This window comes from Amphiprion ocellaris, chromosome 20 (assembly GCF_022539595.1).
Source record: "Amphiprion ocellaris isolate individual 3 ecotype Okinawa chromosome 20, ASM2253959v1, whole genome shotgun sequence".
In the NCBI taxonomy this organism is placed as follows: Eukaryota; Metazoa; Chordata; class Actinopteri; family Pomacentridae; genus Amphiprion; species Amphiprion ocellaris.
Window position 1 is genome coordinate 7,265,358 of NC_072785.1, and position 17,642 is coordinate 7,282,999.

The following is a 17,642-nucleotide window of genomic DNA, read 5'->3' on the forward strand; positions in this document are numbered from 1 at the left end:
ATTTCAAATATCACCCGACCCCACTGACGCATTGATATCTATCTTTTAACCATTTGAGGTGAAATCAAGTATTTATAAACTACAGAGTGATTTATGTCCCTCAGTGTAGTAATTAAGTTATATATTGTTGCATCTTAACCACAAATTTCTTTGGTAAATTTACATCATAAATACTACTTTAGGGTCTTAATTTTTAAATCAACATCAGTCAGCTAAATTTGTAATCTTAACTGTCTATTATAATGGGAATTCTGTCCACATTTGTTGTATTAAGTGCAAAACGTATGACACTGACTTGACTTAATTGAACAAATTTGATTATAAAAGCAGGTGTTGTTTGCAAAAATTAAATCTGAAAAGAAACTGTAGCTGTCGGATAATTGTAGTGGAGTAAAAAATACTTTGTTTCACTACTAAATGTGGAATAGTATTTCAAATAAGCACGTTACTTGATAAATGTACGAAACAATATTCATAAAATCAGGGTTAAAAAAACAAAAATGATTAAACGGAGGATTGTACCATTTATTTTATTACCACACGCATAAAAGTGACATAAAGACACCATCTATTAAACATCTGTAACGCATTCTAATACAGCAACCAAACATACTCTGCTTTTAAATTACTCAGCTACACAAAGGAAACTGGAAGTTCTCGCACACAAACGTGACCACTGTGGAAAAAAACAACAACAATGACATTTCTTTTTTTAAGCGAAAAGCCCCAAAAATGTTAAAAAGAGAAAATAAATAACTAATATGAACACAAGCAAAAGACAGTGGTTTATCCAAAACAGTTCAAGTCATTAAAATATTTTGGTAGCTCTTTTTAAAAAAACAAAATCCTTATTTGTTAGTCTGTTGATTATTAAAACACTGAGTGGTGGAATTAGTAATATATAGCGTACTTCTTGTGGTTTTCAGAATAAAGTGTAATTAGAGGATGACAAGAAAATGGACATTTTCACAGAGGGCTTATTCACACAGTATATTTCTCTTTTAGAACCAATTTTTGCACAGTTAAGTATTTTCCTTTGACCTGCTTGCTGCTAAATGAGCTAAACTACGAAAAAAGAAACAACAAAACAAACAAACAGATCCTTAAATTTCCTAATTTTGCAAGAGCAGAAACACATATTTAATAAATCAACAGAAAATTAATCACAGACTATTTTGATGCTCATTTTAAGCAAAAATACCAAAAAGTCACGAATTCCAGCAAATTAAATATGAATGTTTACTCATTCAAATTTCTATATGAAGTTAAATTCGACATATTTGGGCTTTTATGTTGTTCGTGAATAAATTGGAATAATCTGGAAAACTGTGGCAGACATTTGCTAATATTTCCATTTAGGTTAATTTATAATGAAAATAATTGTTAGTTCCAGCCCTAAATTAGATTAATATTGGGATTATGTCGAATTAAGACACTAAAATCTACGAATGTGTCCTCTCACATGTAACATCAGCTCTTTCTACTTAGCCAGTACCTCCTTAATGAATTTAAACTCTGGTTTATTTTCATTTATGTGTGACGAGTAGCGTCCATTTCCCAGATCTTTACAATATTTCGAACGTGAGTCTGACGTCCGATTTCAACAACAAATAGAGTGACCTAAGAAGAGCAGAGTGAAAACACTTCTGTTAAATTAAATATTCTAAGAAGGCTGATCCCGACGTTTCTAAATCTAAATCTTCATCTTAAAAAAGTTGAAAAAATGATCTCAGAGTACTTGTTTGTGTGAGTAAAAACCGGGAAATGCAACCCAGTGCACTCCGGGTGGATGTGAAGTGTCTCCCTGTAGTTAAACAGTCTCTGTTGTGCTTCACAGTAGCGTCGGGCCCTTGGTGGTGTAGTTCATGGAGGGGAAGTGTCTGCTGTCGACGTCCCAGTGGCCCAGGGGCTGCTGGGAGGCCGGAGGGAGGCTGGGGTTCCAGTGGTTAATGTAGCTGGCCATGAGCAGAGTCAGCTCCAGGATCTGAAAACAGGCCAGATTAATGGATTTAACACCATGATCGCGATGTGTTTCATTGGATTCTGGGGAGCCGAGGAGGCAGAGAAAATGCAAAAACCCGAGAAGCCGTGCAATCGAGAACGACGTTAGCCAGATCAGCTTCACCTGCAGCAGTAACACGACACTGTGTAAAAGCTCCGTCGAGATTCTGCAGACGGAACAAGAGAAACGAGCTGCTTTCTTCATTATCTCGTGTAAAAACAGACAAATCAGCGGATCAGTTTCAGTTTATAGAACTTCAACACCTTAAATGCTCAGTCCCACCTGCACTTTCTGTAGGTGATACCACACAAACACCAACAACACCTCACTCAAGCTGGTTTCGTAACATGATATTATTCATGCAGTTGTTCCAGAAAGTGAATTAAATCATAAAACAGCAGAATCCAGCCTTTTTCAATTCATGTTTTTCAGTAACTTAAATGATGATTTCAACTGCTTGAATACAAAAAATGAAAAATGCAATAATTAATATTATTTTGCCTTGTCATTAATGCCACCGTAGATATGGCAGCAAGATTGATAAAATATGTTCACGTTCAAAAAAAAAAATTAAAAAGGTTAAAAGGATAGTTAGTATAGTTTTTTACATAACTGTAAACATCTGTTTAAATTTTGTGACAGTGAGCTTTACATCTGTACCTGTATTGGAAATATTTCAAGCATTTATCAGTAACTTCTAGCTTAATTTACCGTTTATCCATTTTCCTATTTGAACTGTTAATTTATCACTTCTAGCTGTCTTTATTTCATTTCATTTCTGTCCTTACATCTTGCATTTGTAATTTACTTGCAGCACAACAGCCAGACAGATAAACATATAAGAAACTATGACAAGAACATGTAACAATTCAGTTTCAGAGAAGTTTAAAGATGAAATATATACAATGAACACTTATATTAAACAAATATCAAGATCTTAGATGTTGGAAAAATGATTCAAAAGGTTCCTTCTTGACAATTTAAAAATCTGATTACGCGGTAAAAAACAGGTATTTGTAGAGATTACTCCTAATTTTTAGAGGTCTACAGACTGAAATCAGAGCAGTGAATTCTGGGTAAACTGTCTGACAGCACAGTTTGAGCTCAGAGACACAATATTTTTCTGTCAAACTTTTTTTTTTTTACTATTTTCATACACACTCTTAGGTTACAACATTTAGAGCTCTTTCGATAGAGCAACTATAACTATTTCACAATAGTTAAGCTGCTCCACAATCTTTTCATGTGATAAAATAGAGACTGCACAGGCTCCCTCTTTGGTACAAGTTGGTTTAGAATCATCTAACGAAATGGAAACTCAGACTGAATACTTGTGTCGATGTACACAGGATTCGTACCTTTGGTTTCGCCATGGCAAAGACCAGCTTCTCCACGCTCTTCTTCCCGACTCCCGGCTCCCTCTGCTGACTCGTGACCACCATGAAATCGTCACGACAGCCACCGAAGGTAATCACAGACTGGTAGGAGTACGTGACCAGCGTGTGCTGAGAAACCAAAGCGTTGCCAGTGTGAAACGTGCAGCGAAACGGATATGAACAGGGAGCATGCACATGTTTTATTGCCGATCCCAATATAGAGCATGGAATTTGGTTGTTGGTTTCAGCTTTTTTGAGGGTTAAATTGAGTGTGAAGAAGTGTGACATAATTTCCAAAAACTTCGTCTGATTTTCACTTTGTTTTTCCCTCTTACTTTCAGAAAGTGCAGCATGCCAGACCAGGACTGAAACGGATCAACGTGGGGCTGCTGAAAATTACAGAGCTCACTTTAACATAGTTTACATGTTGGAAGTGCAGTCTGTCAGGGTCAAGTATGTCAAATCAGAGGCTGGACATTTTTATTTTCCTTTGGATTTCTGGTATTTGAAACACCACAGAATAAAAATCATTCCAGACCAGTGGGTCAGGAAATCTGTGCAGCTGTGGCCAAACCAGCTGAACCCTGCAGTTGTTAAAAGCAGTCCCAGTTTTTGAGCTTAAAATATCAAAAGAACACATTTTCTGAATCGTGAAATGTTTTAATAAATCAGACTTTATTTTATTTTTTGTGTAATGGAGGTGTTTCCTCTGCACAGACTGAAACTCACCATTGTGTAATCCAGCACACACAATCCGTCCTCATTGACTGCCAGCCACACCTGGCTCTGCTCAACAGGAGAAGGGGGGACCGGCTTAGGACAGGGGCGACAAAGAAAGCTTATTTTATTCATGTAGCCATCACAGGAAACATTACAGGTTCCTCTCTGCGTCTTCAAGCCAAACAAATATACCTGTGAGCCTCAGGGGGCTTTCAGTTTTCAGGTTATTTTTACTTTTAAGCAAACTTTAGAAACAGCTAACCATACATGCTAATGAGGCTATCTAGATTTTCCCTCATTTGATGATACTGGCAGATTTTTAAGAATAGGCTTTACATTCAGGGGGGAAAAAAAAATCTTAATTCTCTTCATGATAGGAAACAATACCCAACTCCAGTCTGGAAATCTACATGGCACAAAATAGCAAGTTAGGATGAAGGTTTCATTGTGCAATGAGGCAGGTTGCTTGGTTCTTTCAGTGAATGGAGGTAAAGATCTACAAACAATGTGTTGAGAGCATTTACTGTCTAACAGGGATGTTCTTGCACCACCGGTTTGCTCACTGGTTTGAAGAAAAGTCTAATTTTTCAAGCATGTCCCACCAAAATAAGGTCCTGACAACATCATTTGCAGGAAAATGGTGATTGATATAGTAGGTAAGTCAATAAGAGAACAGGAAACATCAATGTAAAAGGATCAAGAAGTTTCTTTTTTTTTTTTTTTACCTTTGCACTGAAGAGTTTGGCTCCAAACAGGGGCCACTTCCGAGCCACAGTCAGATATATTCTCACGCACTCGGATGCACTGCACCCACGTAGCATCGACCACTTAGTGGCCAGACGCTCAGAAAGATCTCTGAAAGGAAATCAACAACAGTGGTTCATTGAAATATCATTTCTAGCTGCATTATTTAAAATAAATTCACAATAAAACCCTGTCCAGCATCTGTGTCTAATCTGGTCTTGTGTGATGACAAAGTGTGATGTTAAGTCAGTTCACAGTTATACTGTATATGATCAGCACTATGAATTAAACTAGCAAGTTTATATCTAGGATAGAGATTATGACTCAGACCAATACAATGTAACTTCTGATGTGAATTTACCAAAGTGATTTGCATATTAAGTATTAAAAATCTTTTAGAACTTTTTAAATAAAGAAAAATCCACCTTTACCTGACTAATTTAAATACTAGGCCTAAGACCCTACACTATTAATAATTACAGAGATTAACATGACTCATTTTGAACTAAAGTTGTGATCCTACAAAAATATACATGAAAACTCAACAAATACAAGAATTCTGTGGAACTTTAATGGGCAAATTTTGTTATTAATTTTATTTTACATGCATTATTTTGTGTTTAATTTATGCATGCACTCGTTTAATTTTATATTATTTTAGAATATTCTATTTAGTTATTTTTTTATTCTTTTCTTTTGTAATTTATATTTGCAACAATGAAGTTGAACAACTCCCTAAAGCAGAAACAGCTCAGTGAGAGCAGCTCATATGCTCTGACCTGTTTGGGTGAGGGTACGCAAAAGATAGCAGACAAAAACAAACAACAAACAAGAACATAAATGTGGGAACGACAGATGTGATGACATTTGTCCGTTTTTGCCTGTTGGTCTTTGCTTCTGTCGCAGCATGATACTGCAAAACACGACACAAATCTGTTTGTAGACATCAGCTTCTCAGATTGCGTATGAGAGTAATGTGGAGAGGCATATTTATTTGAACAACAGAGGTGTTTAGTTGTTTACCTGAGCTGCTCTGAGCTGCAGTCCTGTTTGTAGCGTTTGGGGTAGAAGCGTTCTAATGCTTGCAGGAGAATCAGCTGAGATTTAGGCTGAGGAGAGCCGGTGGGAGAAGAAGCTCCTGGTCGCTCCAAGTCACCATGTTCAACCTGGAGGGAAGAAATGAAAAGAAACCGGAGGATTAGAAAGAGAAAGATGGCTTTAAAGCACAATAAATCTTAATAATAATTGGCACAGCAGTTACAGACCTGTGCCATGAGTGCAGCCACCTCCAGAGCCAGCTCTTTGTTCACAGGGAAGTGGCCTTGCTGAACTTCATCATTCACCTGATATGCCAGCAGGAGGCGCTCACGCTCTGTTTCTCCTTTTACCTGAGATCTGAAACACAGCCTGCACGTGCACATGAGGAGAAAACAATGCCTTAGAATAAATTTTTCTGGACTTATCCATAATGGACTTCATTTCTCACAAATTTTAGAGGCCTCTTCTAGGGACAAATGTGAATGACAGCATGTAAAAGATGCCGCTGACCCTGCTGGAGTCTTGCAAAGCTCAGATATGAACACAGAAATCGTACCTGCTCTTGTATGTCAGTCGGACAATCCGTGTGCCTTCATTTTTCCCAGGATGTAGCTCCTTTAGCGCCTGCTCCCACTTGGAAATGACATCACAGATCTGGCAAAAGGGATGAAAGTCAGTTTCAAAGGTTTTAAAGCTTTCAGTTTTTATGCACCACATATCTGGAACAAACTCCCAGAAAGCTGCACATTATTTTAAAATCGAGGCTGAAAACTTTTAAAGCAAGTGGATTAAACCAAATCCGAGGTTTCTGAAAATGATAAACTGCAAAGTAACTTCTACTTCAACCATTTTAATTGTATTCAAATGTCATATTTATATTGCTTTATGTTTCTTTACACTTAGCCTAATGCTTTTTATGTTTTATGTAAAGCACTATGAACTACCTTGTTATTGAGATCCGCTATACAAATAAACTTTCTTTGCTTTGCCTCTAGTTAGGCTTATTCCTTATTTTTGTTTTGGCCAGCAGGTGGCAGTATCTACATTCAGAGACACTGATCTGTTCAAAAACTGCTACAAGGAGTAACAGACGTTTCTTTTGTGGGGTAAACATGACGGAACAATTTCAGTGGCCATAATGAAACTGAAGTGGAAACTTTAAACATGATTGAATGGAATTAAATTACAGAGGAAAGCTATGATGTGCTTCACTATGACTTCATCCGTAAATCAAATGTCCCAAAGTGTTTGAAGGGTCTAAATTTGTCAAAAATAGTTCCAAACTACTCACAGCTGATCTTCTAAATTATTAGGTAACATGAGTTTAATGATTCAGCTGATGCACCACAGTAAGTCGGCAGCTCCAGCGGTGTGCAGTGGAGTTTATTTTGCTCAGTGACCCTCAGTCCCACCTTGGCAGTCGACTGCAGGCAGTGCTCCAGGTCTTTGCCAGACGGATCATCAGTGAAAAGGGCAAAGCCAGTCAGCTGTGGCTTCCTCATGGCAATCCTCTGGTTCAGCGTGTTGAGGAACTCTTCAACTGTGGTGGAGCCATCGAAACCAACCACCTACAGGAGAAAACAAAAGACACATCCCATTCTTATTCGTAACAAACAAACCAGGAGAAACTCAGCCACTATGATTGGGTGGTGGAGCTGTATTATCAAATCCCATCAGCAGCTAAAAAAACAGCAGCAGCAGCTTCGAACTATAGATCTACCGTAAACTGCCACTATATGAGGAAGCTGAGACTGAAAATAACAATGAATTATCAACAGATGCTGCTTTCTTTCGTTATATCAAGTGCACATTGGAATGTGTGGAACTGGGCTGAAATACACGCAACTTAAAAGGTATTTCTGATATATTTTAATCTTGTGTACTTCCCAATAATTGTGGCATTTAAGAGTCATACTAACTTTGCTCCTCCGTTGTAGACATTCAGGGAAATGAGAAGTCATACAAAAGAAGGAAAACAGATATTTTTACATGAATTATTTTAACTTTTATTCGATTGTGATTGAAAGTAAACACAGATATCAGCCACCTGAATGGACCTTTTGCTAACTACACTGGAGATGACTGTCGTCTGACCGAATCACATGCTGGTTTGTTTACATGTGTGAGTTTCACTGACGAAATGGAAGCAGAAAGGCAAAAACATATCAAAAAACTGTTGCTGCGCTCGCGCTTCTGCTGTCAAATGAGGAGGAAAACTTTCCCTGCAAAGATCGGGAAAGACTCGGAAAATCTCCATGTGTCCATGGATGAGAGAAATCCCAGCTGTGGAACTACAACTAATGAATGTGCAGCCTGGAGGTTTGCTGTTCCAAAATCAGCTGAAAGGAAAGGCTGGCAGGATCGACCACTCAGCTCAGTAAGTAAACACTAATATGGTTAGAAAAGGGTCTGTTTCGGGAAGCTAATTTCAGTGTTTAATTTTAGTCAGACTTGAAAACAAACATTGAAATTGATTTGCATAAAAACCACAAACAATGGCTACCCATCCATCCATCCATTATCTATACACCGCTTAATCCTCATTAGGGTCATGGGGGGGGCTGGAGCCTATCCCAGCTGACTCGGGCGAAGGCAGGGGACACCCTAGACAGGTCACCAGTCTGTCGCAGGGCTACATATATAGACAAACAATCACTCTCACATTCACACCTACGGGCAATTTAGAATGATCAATTAACCTCAGCATATTTTTGGACTGTGGGAGGAAGCCGGAGTACCTGGAGAAAACCCACGCATGCACAGGGAGAACATGCAAACTCCATGCAGAAAGATCCCAGGAAAGCCGGGACGCGAACCAGGGATCTTCTCGCTGCAAGGTGAAAGTGCTAACCACTACACCACTGTGCAGCCCAACAATGGCTCCATTAATGGAAAATATGCCAGGTTGAATATATACCAGAAAGGGTATCTGTGCCTATAGGACACTAATAAGATGAAATTATCAGGTAGATGTAGCTTTTGTTTGCATTTTATGTCAAAACTGGACTTTAGTAACTCTGTGCTACCTGGTAGGTGTTGTTCATGAAGTGAACTGGGATGCTGAAAGGCAGTGAGTGGTGGTACGGGTTCCTCAGCAGGATGGAAACTATCTCCATACGTGAAGGTTTAGCCTCCCGCTCTCCGTTCTGCAGAGCTCGCTCCAGAGATCTCTGACAGTAAACCGCATACTTCCCAACCTCGCTCCTGTGTAGGGAGAAAAATAGATGTAGATATGCACTAGAAAGCCCCCTCAAAACTGGAATTTTGGAGTTTTTCTGCTATATCCTAAAGAATCAGGCTTAAGTTAGCTCACCTTGGGTCCGCATTGTGTTGCAGGTACTGTCTCAGGTACCAGAGGAAATGTTGTTGAGGAAGGAACAGAGCCACACACAGAGACAACAGCTGCCAACACTACGAAAAGAGATTTAAAAAAGGCAGAAAACATTCCATTTTAATAAAGGCAAGTTTTCTTTATAATAATAATACATTTTATTTAACAGCGCCTTTCAAAACACCCAAGGTCACTTTACAGAGGATAAAACACAATAAAATAAATAAAACAAAACAGCAGATAAAAGTAACAACAGTTAAAAGAAACAATGAAATTACAACGAATATGCGGATTTAAACAGATGAGTTTTGAGTCTTGACTTAAACTGGGTTAAAGAAACAATGTTACGGATGTCTGGTGGGAGAGAATTCCAGAGTTGGGGAGCAGAGCGGCTGAAAGCTTTATATTTAAATATTGCCAAAATTACACCATTTATCAGAGCCAGAAAGTGTAAAAACAGAAAGAATCATCAGATTTTCAAATTTGCAGCAGCCCTTGAACTACTTGTATGTGATATAAAGCGGATGTCAGAAAACTAAAACAATTCAAAGCTTAAAATCACGCTATTTCATTAAAATCGTATTATTGTACATGCCTGTTTTAAAAATTTGCCAAAAATAAACAGTTTGTAAGAACCAGACCTTACAAAAACAAAATATTCTGTGCTCCTCAGTGCATGAGTGAAGCCATGAGTCACTAAGCTGAAACAGTCCTGACAATTCAGATAGGAGACAAGAATGGAAACAAATTAAAAATGTAAGCAGTAAAATTCACATTTTTTAAATTTATAACATGTCCAGAAACTGTTTGGGGTTCAGGGAGTTAACCAACAGCAACAACAAAATTCTCCTTTTCATAGTCATGCATTTTGTTTCTGTTTAAAAGTGCAAATAAAACTGCAATATTGGATATTTTTTGCTGCCCCAGCTCTTTAAACACTTCTGTCAGGCCTTTATTGTGACAGTCCAGCTATTTTTCTTTAATTTATTCATTTTATTTTACCTACATACCTCTGTCTTGATGCACTTTACTGTTTTGCACTACAGTTTCATTGCACATGCACAATGACAAATGAAGATGTTCTGTTCTATTGTACCTGTGTGAGAGAGTAGTTGTGTGGCATCCGCCGATTGGTCTGTTTGATGAGCTGACAGTACATTTCATTCTGCAGCTCTGGGTGGGTCAGGCACACTTGCAAAGCATTCTGGGCCAGCGAGGTGTGGTAATCGACAGACGGAGACTCGACCAGGACATTGATGAAGAGCTGACAGGACTGCAGAGAAGCAAAGACATTGAAGACGTTTAGCTGCCAGCAGGTGGAGGCAAACACACACAGCAGGACTCTAAATACACTCTGGAAGCAGCAGATTCAATACAATCTAAAACTGCTAGAGAAACACAGAACCGGCTGGTGATAGTATTCATGAAAACAACAAAAATATCCAAATGGCATCAAGTCAGTAAGAGCTCCATTGTGAGGAAAGAAATACGAACTTCGTTATGTTTTGCTCTCATTCACCGCTGAAGACAAAGAGCCCATCTAACAGTTTATCAGTCTTGGCAGATTCATTAATACTTCAAAACCATGAGGCAGAGCATGGACTTGAAAGGCACGTCACCTCCATTCACTCTGTTTCATTGTGCGTGTTCAGGACAGTTTTTAAGGCTGGCTGGTCAAAGAAAGAGCCGATCCATTCAGCCTTCAGTCCTGCAGCCCTACTGTAGCTGGTGGGGCCTGTGAAGCATGAACCGGGGCAGGGAGGGGGCTTCTGGGTGGGCACACTGAGGGCTCCAGGGTTGAAAAGAGAGGAAAAGGATCTGCCATCTTCCTGCATCTGCTCTGATCCCATTTCTTACCCGCCTATTCTGCAGCTTCCATATCCATTGCTGCCACTTTGTGAAGCCCCCGACCTCCCATGTCTGCTCCTAAAAGAGGGGCTGCTTTCACACTGGCTGTAAACCACAGGAACGGTTAGCCTCAATCAGAGCAGATAATCAAGGCCATTATCTCTCTTCTACACTTTTGATGAGCCGGGCCCCTCGGCCTTGAGCCTTTGATCTGGTGTAGAGGCAGGAGGGGAAAGAAAAAAAGAGAGGGAGCGCATCCAGGAGTAAGAGGAGGAGGGTAAAAGAGGGGCTAAACTGGAGCTGGAGGATGGATGATGCCTTGAACAGACCCTCACAGTGAGAGAGGGAAACAGATAAAAGGAGAAGGAGAATCAAAAGCAAGTGGGTTGGAACTAAAGAAACGGACGGTGAGAGGTGGAGAGGCCGACCTTGAAAAGCTTGAGAGCCTCCGTCTGCAGGGCTTCAGAGGGCAGAGTGGTGAGAGGCGAGCGCAGACCCTCCTTACAGAAGCTCAAGGCCTCGCTCTTCCACAACACAGAGTCTGGGAACAGAAAAAGAGAAGGACACGCACACAGTATATATTAACCCACGCAAACACACACACACATACACACACAGACGAGCAAAGATTGAGTTTCAAAGCTGTAATGACCTAACAGCTGACAAAAATTCACACACTGTGCTCCAGTCGTAAACAGTGTCTGCAGAGTGGATTAAGGCTGTCAGACGATGAGGATCAAAATAACACGTAGCTGCTACTGTGGAAATTTATATTCCCTTATAGAGAGACGCAGCAAATTTTGCCCTTCAGTCGATGTTTGTCCAAGTGTAACACGTTTTTTCAACGTTCTCGATAAAGAATACAAAGCACTAACTCTCGGATCTGTCATTTTTTTCTACTTCTGCATATAGAAATAAGTTTGGATTACTTCTTCAAAATGAATTGCATGTGATGAGAGAACCAACACCACTTGCAGGAAACATTTTGCTACTTGAGAAAACACACTGCAACTATGCTTGGTGTTACGTGACATTTTAAAATTACACTAATGTGTTTTGCATTGATTTAACCTCAAATGTAGTAGTTATTTAATGAACTGACTGTAATATAACTAGTTACTTCCAGTTTTCTTAAATGTGCTGCATTCAAAACCACTGGATGTCAGAGACAGAGCTGCAGCATCTCAAACCAAAACAAATGGGGCACGGTGACCACATCCCCCTTCACTTTACAACCAGAAAGATTATATACACAAAGGCCAACAGATAATATCCCAGCCACAACCATTAATCCACACCAGCAATGTGAAAAAACATTTATTTTAATAGCCTCAAAAATGTTATCTTCACTTCACTTATCTGTCCATGTGTGTCTGTCTCACTGTCCATGACACCAAATTAGGTAAATAGCATAAATAAACTAGAAAAGCACTCAGAGAGCGCAGTACTCCGCCAAGGCTGTTCATTCCCCTATATGGCATTGTCAGAAACGCAGCATATTTTTGTTGAAATGCAGCATTTTTTTTATTAGTTACTGATGATTAGAAATCACAGCAACATAGAACGTGTTCATTTAATATAGATGTACCCACAAACAAAATGACGTTACGCTGAGCACAGGTGTATGTTATGCATGTGTATGTTATGTACGGATACCAAATTGCGTGATCTAAATATGTAGCGGGCTGCGGGAATTGGTGGGACTCGAGACACCACCACAATCTAATCAGTTGTTCCTTGTATCCTTGTATCATTTCCGATGGATAAGTCCCGATAAGTCTGCAGTGGTCGATTTGTTGTAGGATAACAATTCGTGATCGTCAGCAGGCAGCTGACGTAGTGTTCACTTGTTGTCATAGTTACAGTGACGCCGTGCCGCTGTCTCGTAATGAAACAGAAGTCTTTAACAAGTCTGTGGATCCAGACCATAAGCCGCATCATTGCCAAAATCTAATTACTTGGTCCTTGTGTCATTTCTGATCTTCCCTGAAAATTTCATTCAAATCTGTTATTCTGTCTTTGAGTAATGTTGTGCAAAGACAGGAGGATTCAAATACGCCGATCGTCACATAACTCTGCCGCGTTCCTTGGCAAAGTAAAAATGTAATAACTTATTTTTAAAGTCTTTGCTTCACATAACAACTACCTAAATTCTGGACTGCACTCTCACTTTTATAATGCAGTGAGGAAAGTTGGTCTTTATAAAAGCATGGTGGGCAAACTGTTTCAAAGGGAGGGACTCACATGCACGTACAGCCTGACCGGTTTTCAAAACACAGAACAGAGAAACTGGGATTACATGAGCCACGTTTCCATTTATATTCCATTAAAATTTAAAGCGAACTTTTTAAATGTTGCACAAATTTGAAAAAAAAAAGGTCGAATAATTTAAGCTTGTTTCCATTTCATTGACAAAGCTGCATGGTGTAGTCAGAAGGTGGAGGTGTACGCTCAGTTACGCATGACTTCCATGAACAGAGCAAAAGAAGCTGGACACAACACAAGTTGTTTGCCACCAACTAAAAAAACAAATAAAGAAGAAACAAATCTTTTGCCATATACGAGAGAAAAATGGAGAGAAGTCTTTTGGAACTGTTCTCAATTGACAGAGCTGTAGTCATTTTTTCATGTCAGCTGGTATCACCCATATTTCACGCTGTCCAGATACGAAGACAATGAAAGAGGTGGAAACTGCTCATCAGCTATGTGAGGTCCATGTTAAGGTGTTTCTAACTCACATTAAACACATTAACTCTTTTTCAAAAAACACTAAAACTACTTCAAGTGAGTGGAAAACCTTGTTTTTGTGAAATTGAGGACATTTATTCAAATTTCGCAGTGAAAGTTTTTCTTCAAACGGCCAATAAAAATGCATCACGGAAACACAGCTACAGAGGGAATGACACTTTATTTTCTCCACTATATCTTTACATAGCAGTTGCTTTGTCTTCACATTAACAGTTATTAACAGTTAAATTGTATAAAACCTATATTTATTTTCAGCATCTTGCATATTGCACCTTTTGGAGTAATCGGCTTTCTCCATTTTAGACAGTTTGAGGAAACTGCAAACTAAATTCAAAGTCAAATGCATCTCTACTGTCTTCTAATAAACAATTATTAAGAAACCTAATACACTGGCGTACTGCTTTAAGAAAGCTGCAACAAGTACAAGTTTCTTACCAGGGTCTCCCTCTGCATCAAGGAGTTTACCGATGAGCTGCTCGTACTCTGTGCCGACTTTAAAGATCGCACTGCTACCGGCTGCCACAGTCAGGTGATACAACCATGTATCCTATGTGAAATAAAGCATGATGTAACTTTAAGTCCAGTTGCTTTGGATGAATTAAACATTTATTAAGACATTTCACCACCTTCTCCTGCTTGGTGCCAATGAGCAAGTATGTGGGGCTCTGGTCTCTGGGTTGGACCACTAAGGTGCAGTGGGAGGAGAGGAAACCTCGACTTCCTGCCTCATAGTCTTCATCTGAATCACAGGAACGATCCACCTCCTGGACTGAAGCTTCCCTCATCTGCAGCTGACCCAGAGGCAGCTGGAACAGAAAGAAACTCGGTAAATACAGGACCAAGACACTTATCAATATACAGACTAAGTATCAAGTATATTTGGTTAAAGAAAGCTTATTAAATAGACGCAACTGCATCTTCTTTTTCTTGTGTGACCGATTGTTGCAAACACCATATTTCTAGATAGCTAGTTTACCTTTCTTTTCAGTTGTTCAGATATTTATCTTTTAAAAGCGTCTTAACTGTACAGATTAAGACAGTTGCTAAGGAGCATGTTTTTTCAAAATCTTGCTCAGATGAGTCTTAATTCTTTGAACCCCAAGTAATTTCTTGCATTTTTTTTTTTTTTTTTTTTGCTTCTGTCAGATTTTTACCCACTGCGGGCTCATTTTTCACCGGAATACAAAGTCCTGCACTTCTATGGAAACAGCTCAACCATGACTAGAAGTAAAGAGAACTCAGAAATATCTTCTACGCAGTATGACACACTTATAATGTGATATATTGCAAAAAAGAAAAAAAAAAAGTGCTACCAGTACTGGAAACACTGATAACTTTACATACTAGCAATACTTAGTTTTAATTTGTTTTAATACATGTGTCTTTTCAGCTCTGCAAAAGCACAGCCTGTAGTTCAGCTGAAATTGCCTGTAATTTTTGTCATGTCTGCTGGCTGTAGCTGAAGGAGTCATGGATTATAAGCTGCCATAACTGGTAAATGAAAACTGTTTAAAAAAAAAAATTAAACATGCAGAATAAAGTGAGCTTTAAAGAACTACCATGACTTTAAGCTTAGATTTAGTTAAGTTTTTCAAAGGAACAGCATGTCACACTTGATTAGTTCACGAACTCTTGGAAAGCAGAAAATCCAGTGATTTTCTTTCTGTTTTCACTGTTTCTAGCTCAGATAAATGGTGTAATTTTGGCTTTCAACCTGTCAGTGGGTTCGGAGGGTTACTAATGTCTAACAAAAGTCTAAATTCAGTGCAGGTAAGGGAAAAGTCAGGGCTCAGGTTGGAGTAGAGAGAGAGTTCTTTAATGAACCTTGTCCTCCTGGTTGCGATAGTAGTAGAAGACTTTTCCAACCAATGAACACCACACCAGCTTAGAGTGTCCATGTTTGACCTGAAACAGACAGACGACACCACAAACCACATGAGAAAGCCTCTCTGGCAGCAGATAAATGACATTCTATTTTTTTTTTTTTTTTTTGCATTTTCTAATATCGGATTAAGAGTTTTTTTTTTAAATAGCTTGACAAATTATGAAGAAATTTCTAGCAGACATCACACCAGTATGCAGGTTGGCATGCAAACCACTTGAGATCAAGTTTTTGTGTTGAAAACAAAGCGACATCTAATTCCTGCCAAATGTAAACAGTCCATCCACACTCTGGATCTCCTGCTGCATTCAGCTTCATTTTAACCAGAGCTGCAGCTAGAGGTGATAATTACACTTTCTGACTTCTTTCAGAGAGTTTCAGAAATCTGGATGATGTCACTGCAGGATGCATTCCAGACAAAGACAGCTGTGCATCTCTCAGCAGGGGTCACAGAGGTTAACTGCACTCTGAGAGGCCGAGCTCCCCCCTGCCTCCAGTCTGTCTGAACCACGGTCATGTTGAAACGAGAACATCAAAGCCGACTCGCAGGAAGGGATTCGGGGGGATGCTGGTGAAAGAAGGTGAGCTCCATCATCTCAGCTTGAGGCTGTCAGTCATCTGCCAGAGACTCATCACACGCAGAGATCACATGTTCAAGTGTCTGGAGTCTACCAACAGACAGGCCTCAGCAGAGGAGAGGGAAGAAGTGACTGGAAAGAAAGGGGGAAGGAGCCCTTGAACATTCCAGCAGCTCTGGTCTTGTAGCTGTGTCCAAACCTGAAAGAGGTTTTCAAGAATCTGCCAGAGAAGAGCTCCGTCTACCTTAGTGATGAACACACCTGAACCCCTAAATCTGCCTGAAAGAAGATGTCAACATACTTCTGCCATCAGGGAGAAAATCTGCCTCATCTACACCTCTCACAGCTATATGGTGGAGGGAAGTAAGGAGTTGAAAAAATAAATTATTTCAACCTGACTGACAAACCATTAAAGATGAAATAAACTATGTCAATAAAGACAAGCACGTACACACAAAATGTAGGATTTCTATATGTACATACACTATCGTTCAAAAGTTTGGGGTCACTTAGAAATGTCCTTATTGTTGAAAGAAAGGCAGCTTTGAAGATAATATTAAATGAATCAGAAATCCAGTCTAGACATTGTTAATGTGGTAAATGACTATTGTAGCTGAAAACGGCTTTTTTTAATAGAATATCTCCATAGAGGTACAGAGGAACATTTCCAGCAACCATCACTCCTGTGTTCTAATGCTACATTGTGTTAGCTAATGGTGTTGAAAGGCTCATTGATGATTAGAAAACCCTTGTGCAGTTATGTTAGCACATGAATGAAAGTGTGAGTTTTCAAGGAAAACGTGAAATTGCCTGGGTGACCCCAAATTTTTGAACGGTAGTGTATGTATAGAGAGAAACATTAACACAACATTGGTGACAAGAAAATTATCAATTTATCATTTACACAATTTTCAAGCAAAAATCTGCGAGTTCTAGCTTCTCAAATGTGAACATTGGCATATATTTCTGAGTTCTCAAAGATGCAAAATTGATTTTTAAAAAAACATTTTGACAGTTTTATTTGATTTTAAGACAGAAAAATGCATTCTGGGAAATTATATGAGCATTTTCATAATTTTTTAATAATCTGTACAATAAACACATGATTTTTGGTTGCAGCTAAGTCACTGATGGCTTCTCATTTGTGAAAAGGAGCGCCAAATTTATTTATTTATTTTTTTTTTTTTTACAGAATCTAGTTAGTGGCAACAGCATATTTTTGTGTAGAATAAATTGATTATGATGAAAATACCAAAAATTTTAAGCTCAGATTTTGTTTTCTAAGCAAATGGTGCTTCACAAACGACTAGTTCAAGGATCATCGTAAAGTTTCTTTTTCTTTTTGTAGCTCATATAAACAATAGAATTTTGTTAA

General features: G+C 38.9%; 1 protein-coding gene across 2 annotated transcripts in view; it reads right to left on the reverse strand.

Annotated features, from left to right (window-relative positions):
* Nucleotides 1–514: 514 nt before the first annotated feature.
* Nucleotides 515–17,642, reverse strand: part of plekhh1 (pleckstrin homology domain containing, family H (with MyTH4 domain) member 1) — a 45,952-nt gene continuing 28,824 nt past the window's right edge. Inside the window, exons 16-30 of one of the 2 annotated variants that reach the window (XM_023272124.3) lie at nt 15,632–15,712; nt 14,434–14,613; nt 14,243–14,354; nt 11,488–11,600; nt 10,308–10,484; nt 9,194–9,291; nt 8,907–9,084; nt 7,293–7,448; nt 6,437–6,534; nt 6,108–6,249; nt 5,866–6,008; nt 4,824–4,953; nt 4,108–4,191; nt 3,361–3,507; nt 515–1,984 (exon numbers count right to left, since the gene is read on the reverse strand). In XM_023272124.3, the coding sequence (XP_023127892.1) occupies nt 1,832–1,984; nt 3,361–3,507; nt 4,108–4,191; nt 4,824–4,953; nt 5,866–6,008; nt 6,108–6,249; nt 6,437–6,534; nt 7,293–7,448; nt 8,907–9,084; nt 9,194–9,291; nt 10,308–10,484; nt 11,488–11,600; nt 14,243–14,354; nt 14,434–14,613; nt 15,632–15,712 (1,992 nt within the window). In that variant the 3' untranslated portion in view covers nt 515–1,831. The remainder of the gene's footprint in view (nt 1,985–3,360; nt 3,508–4,107; nt 4,192–4,823; nt 4,954–5,865; nt 6,009–6,107; nt 6,250–6,436; nt 6,535–7,292; nt 7,449–8,906; nt 9,085–9,193; nt 9,292–10,307; nt 10,485–11,487; nt 11,601–14,242; nt 14,355–14,433; nt 14,614–15,631; nt 15,713–17,642) is intronic. The other variant, XM_055006208.1, reaches the window with a different exon arrangement.